This window comes from Physeter macrocephalus, unplaced genomic scaffold (genome assembly GCF_002837175.3).
Source record: "Physeter macrocephalus isolate SW-GA unplaced genomic scaffold, ASM283717v5 random_117, whole genome shotgun sequence".
NCBI lineage: Eukaryota > Metazoa > Chordata > Mammalia > Artiodactyla > Physeteridae > Physeter > Physeter macrocephalus.
This window is the reverse complement of record NW_021145403.1, coordinates 2,469-7,366: the sequence shown is the minus strand read 5'-3', so window position 1 is coordinate 7,366 and position 4,898 is coordinate 2,469. Positions and strand designations below refer to the sequence as shown.

At 61.9% G+C, this 4,898-nt stretch overlaps 1 protein-coding gene across 1 annotated transcript in view; it reads left to right on the top strand.

The window, feature by feature from the left end:
• Window positions 1-241: 241 nt before the first annotated feature.
• LOC114484878 (uncharacterized) overlaps window positions 242-4,898 on the top strand; it is a 7,073-nt gene continuing 2,416 nt past the window's right edge. Inside the window, exons 1-4 of the mRNA XM_055082419.1 lie at window positions 242-397; window positions 1,358-1,416; window positions 4,400-4,415; window positions 4,685-4,726. Of these exons, the coding sequence (XP_054938394.1) occupies window positions 242-397; window positions 1,358-1,416; window positions 4,400-4,415; window positions 4,685-4,726 (273 nt within the window). The remainder of the gene's footprint in view (window positions 398-1,357; window positions 1,417-4,399; window positions 4,416-4,684; window positions 4,727-4,898) is intronic.

Here is a 4,898-nt window from a genome sequence, read left to right as displayed (position 1 = left end):
GCCTCAGTCTCGGTCTCGCGGCCTGGCTGGCCTTCTGTCCCACCCATGGGGCCTGGGGGAGGGCAGCCCAGGGACCCCCCACCTCCCACTGTGGGTCCCGTTATCTCCCTCTTGCTGTTGGGGGCCGGGAGCGCGGGACCAGTCGAGGGGTCCCGTCTGGTGGGTGTCAGCACAAGGCTGGGACCCCTTGGCCTGGTGGTTGTCAGCGGGCGAGCCGGGGGCGGGCCCGGAGCTCGGCAGGATGCCTGGCCTGGCCGGGCAGGTAGTGGCTGTCCAGGGGGTGTGGACACGGCCGGACGCCCCCCCGCCCCCACCAAGGACGAGCACGTCCCTCCTCAGTGACATCTGTGCCCCTGGGGACGTGCTGTGGGGGCTGGTGACGGAAGATGGGCCCGGGGTGGGGCGGGCTCTTCCCCAGCTGCCCTTCCTCTCTGGACCTCCTCGGTGTCTTCAGAGGAGGGCGGCCCTAGAATAAACAGCTGGCGATAAAGTCTAATTGCAGCCAAGCATCTCGGGAATGTGTGCACTGTTTCTGCTCCCCTCTGTGCCCCAGGGTGACAGCTGAAGCTCTGGTCACACTCCCTCCACCCGGGCCTCGCCCTCCCCCCACCCCCGAGGCCGTGGCAGATGGGGCGTGGTTAAGGCTTTCGGATGGGAGATCAGGGGGTGGCTGAGCCCCACCCGGGCTTCCGGGCACGAGGGGAAAGGGTGGCATCGAGGCAGAGGCGGAGGCGGCTCTGGAGGAGGTGACAGTGGCCACTTTGCACGTGTCCTCCAGGGTCAGCCTGCCCCTACCCACACCAGGCTCTGGACCAGATCCAAACTCCTGGCCCTGTGCTCAGCCCTCCCCTGGCCCCATCCCCTCCCTGATCCTTCACTTCATAACCCAGCTCGGGGCTCCCACCCCAGCCGTGCCCCTCCCTCCCCGAGTCGTTGGCCGGTGCCCACCCCCTGCACTGGAATGCTCTCTGGCCAGCCCGGGCCAGAGGGGGGTCAGGCCTGGCTGTGGGGCATCCCCCTCTACGGCTCGAGGACCCCCTCCTCGGCCTGAGCCCCAGACTCTCGGACTAAAAGGGGTCCCAGGGTCACAGGTCGGGGGGCTTCGTACTGTGCTCCACGGGCAGAGGACCTCACGGAGGAGCACGGGGGTCCTGGGCTAACGCCCCTTCCACCAGGGCCAGCCGCCCTATTGATTGGACTTGCTTTGAACAAAGGGTCCAAGAACCACATATTAAATGGAAAACGAGTTCTCTAACCCCTGATTTTGCAGAGGGAAAAGCTGGCCCGGAGAGGGTTAGGGGGAAGGCCAGAGAGGGACACAGGGTTTTGCCCTGACTCCTGGCCTGACCCCCTGCAGGGCCCCCTCACGGACCTGTCCCAGCTCATCACCATCCATGTGAACGGCGCCCCCTGGAGGTGTGCCGTGTGGTGGCTGCCCGTGGTCTGGGCTCACGATTCCAGACCCTGCCCTCTCTGGGACCTTCATGGCCACCCCCTGCCCACAGGACGGTCTGTCTCACCCTGTCATTCGCGGCCCCGTGAGCGAGCACCCAGCCCCCAGCTCCAAACGCATTTTCTGTGTGTCCCGCCCTGTTCCCCACCGGTGTCCGCAAACGTTTTCTGGAAAGGGCCAGATAGGAAATATTTTAGGCTTTGCAGGTTACGTAAGGTTCTGTCGCATATTCTTCTTTGCTTTACAGTCTTTTAAGCAAACAGTCCAGTCCTGGCCTGTGGGCTGTTGTTTGCAGATCCTGGTCCTACACACCTGCCCAGCTGGACCCCTTTTGATTCTCATCTTGTTTCTTTGCCTCTGTAAGGTTTCTCTCCCCTGTGAATGAATGAGTAAATGAATGGAGAGAGAAAAGAGTAAATGGACAAGTATTTACCCCATCCTGACCCACTGGAAGGCGATATGTCTGATTTCTCCTTTCTGCTATGGGACCTCCTCTCCCAGGCTGGGCGGCTGACACAGCCCCACGGCCCAGCCAGGTCGGGGTGGGGGCAGGAGCTGTAACTCTCCCTCATCCATGGTTCCTCCCGCCCCAGGTGCCGCCCCGCCCCGCCGCCATGCCGGAAGTGTAAGTAGTGTGGCCTCCCCGCCCCCCCCACGCCCCGCCCCGCCCCGCCCCGCCCCGCCGCGCCGCCCAGGAAGGCATGCGCCGTTGCTGCAGATTTCAGACCGTCTGTTCGGTCCCTGAAGCAGTTCCTCGGGAGACCAGATCCTAAAACAGGCACAGTCCAGAGAGCCGGGGTCCCCAGGGTCCACGTGTCCTCCCAGGCTTTGAGCAGAACTGGCTCCCAGTTTGTTGCCGGAAGACTCTCTTGGCGCGTGTCTCAAGAGTTTGTTTGCACTGGTCAGATGGATGGATCACAAGCCCCAGGCCATGATTTAACATCACCCGGTAGATGAACAAGCGTTGGGGAGGTACCTACTCGCCCGGGAAGGAAGTGTTCACGGCCTAGGACCCCACCTTGAGGTTTCCATCCTCCCCAGCGTACAGTGGCTGGTGTTTCCCGAAAGGGCCTCCAGTAACCCACAGGGCCTGAGGGTTTCTATTCTATTCTGCTTGTCCTCGAACTGGCCCCCCGGCTCGATGTCTGCTTCCTTTCTGGTGTGCCGGCCCGCGCCCCTCCCCCAGCCTGTCCGCGCGGCCTGCTGTCGCATGGACGCTCTGCATTGTTCACACTCACTCTGTCTTCTGCTCTCCCCCCGCCCACCCTGGCCTTCCTGTGACGGATGCCTGCAGCGAGGTGAGTAAGACTGGGGGTGTCTCTGTCCTGGCGGACGTTAGACAGGTGACGGTAGGGTGGGCGTTTGAGGAGAGAGAGCTTGGGTCAAGGCCTGGGGAGGGGAGCTCGGTGGCTGAGCACATTCTCTGGAGAATATAAACCTTGGGGGAAGATTCTGGACGTGGGGCTCCTCAAGGTCCAGGGAGGGGGCGCCCCAGTGCATCCCGTCCCTGGAAGGTGGTCCTGGGGCTGGGACCAGACAGAGGCGGTGTGGCCCTGCACCCCTGCTGACCACCGAGCAGTTCTCCCTCACCGGGTCCGAGAGCGCGTCCAGCTCTGGGGGCCGTCCTGTCCTTGCAGATCTACATTGGAAAGGTGGGAGGGGATCATCCTTGGGTTATTCCAGCCCCGCCCACCACCGGACACTGAGGGAGGACCAAGAGGATCCCTGCCCTCCCCTCGGGTCTTAGACAGCCCCGCCCCCGATACAGCCCAGGTCTGTTTAGGCTGCTGAGGACACGCGCAGCCTGTGTCCCGCCCCGGCCGCCCGGGGTGGGGGCTGCAGCTGGGGAGCTGTGGACTCAGGGCTGGCAGGCTGGGAGTTAGCTGCACGGATGGCGGGGACACTCAGCAGAGATTCTGTTTTTCCGTAGTCGAGTGAATCTCTAAGTTTCACTGAGGCTCATTTGAAAGTGAGTCCCTGGTGCCTGACGGAAAACGAGGTGGCCAAAATCTCCCCCGGTGGTGGGGAGACGGCGAGACATTTCCGTGGGTGCATGACAGTGTAAACCCCAGCTGGGGATGCTCATAGCGACAGGCCATTTCCTCGCAACCACGCGGGCCGGACACACAGCAAAACCCTTGGCTTTCGGAGAGGAAGACAGACCACCCTGAATAGCTGCATTAGAAGCATGTTCCAGGCACGAAAGCCCCTTCATTTTCTCCAGGGACGGCTCAAAGCCGACTGCTTCTACTTTACACACAAGAATAGCAAACCCCGGGCTTCCCTGGTGGCGCAGTGTTTGAGAGTCCGCCTGCCGATGCAGGGGACGCGGGTTCGCGCCCCGGTCCGGGAGGATCCCACGTGCCGCGGAGCGGCTGGGCCCGTGAGCCGTGGCCGCTGAGCCTGCGCGTCCGGAGCCTGTGCTCCGCGGTGGGAGGGGCCACGGCGGTGAGAGGCCCGCGTACCGGAAAAAGAAAAAAAAAAAAAAAAAAAGAAGAATAGCAAACCCAAGCTGTGGCCAGGGCTCAGCAGAGTAGCTGCAGTTGCGGGGGTGGGGGGTGGGGGTGGTCACCAGTAGCACGAGAAGTGACCACCTGTGTCCAGGAGGAGACAGGAGCCCTCGGAGACAGGGATGGAGCAGCCCCCCTCTCGCTTCCCTTGGGGACACTGCCACAGGGCCAAGACCTATTAGGATGTATCTAGTCAGGAAGAGGTGTCAAGCATTTTTAATAAGAGAAAATATTGTTTTCATAACTGAGAGCAATTTATATGGATTGTGTTGACATCAAGAAAAGTTTTGACGTCTAAAGAGATGAGCTTCTTTATCGAGGGAACTCACGGCTTACTTCTCTGACGTGACACAGCATTGCCCCAGAGCGCCAGGCCGCATGCCTCACGCACGCTGCTCGAAGCCGGTGCTCACCCATGATCTCATTCTGTCTGTAGTCCCTCTGTGGACCGGGTAAGGTGGGTCTCAGCATCCTGACTCACAGATGAGGAAGGGGGTGCCCAGACCCCGTGATCCACGCAGTGTCTTGCAGGACTCAGCCCCTCGGTCAGGGAGCTGAGTCTCTGCATCTGAGGGGTTCAATCACAAGGTGAGCTTTTAAGGGACCCTGAGGCGAGGATTCTGGGTAAGGATGGTGACAGGCTGGCGCTCATCCTGGCCTGGTCCAGATTTCCGGTTCTGCAGCCCCCACCTCACCCGTCTCTCCTCCTCTTTCTCCTCAGAGAAAACCCAAGATTACTGCCTCCCGCAAACTCCTGCTGAAGGTGAGCGGGGTCCCGGCTCTGGGGAGGTGTCCGGGGAGGCAGAGGGGTGCAGTGCACCTCTGGGGGGGAGGGTCGTGGGAGGTCAAAGAGGAGGGAGACCAGAGTGGGGAGGAGGTGGAGGATGAGGAGAAGGGATGGAGGAGGAGGGGGTGGAGGGGGTGGAGGAGGAGGG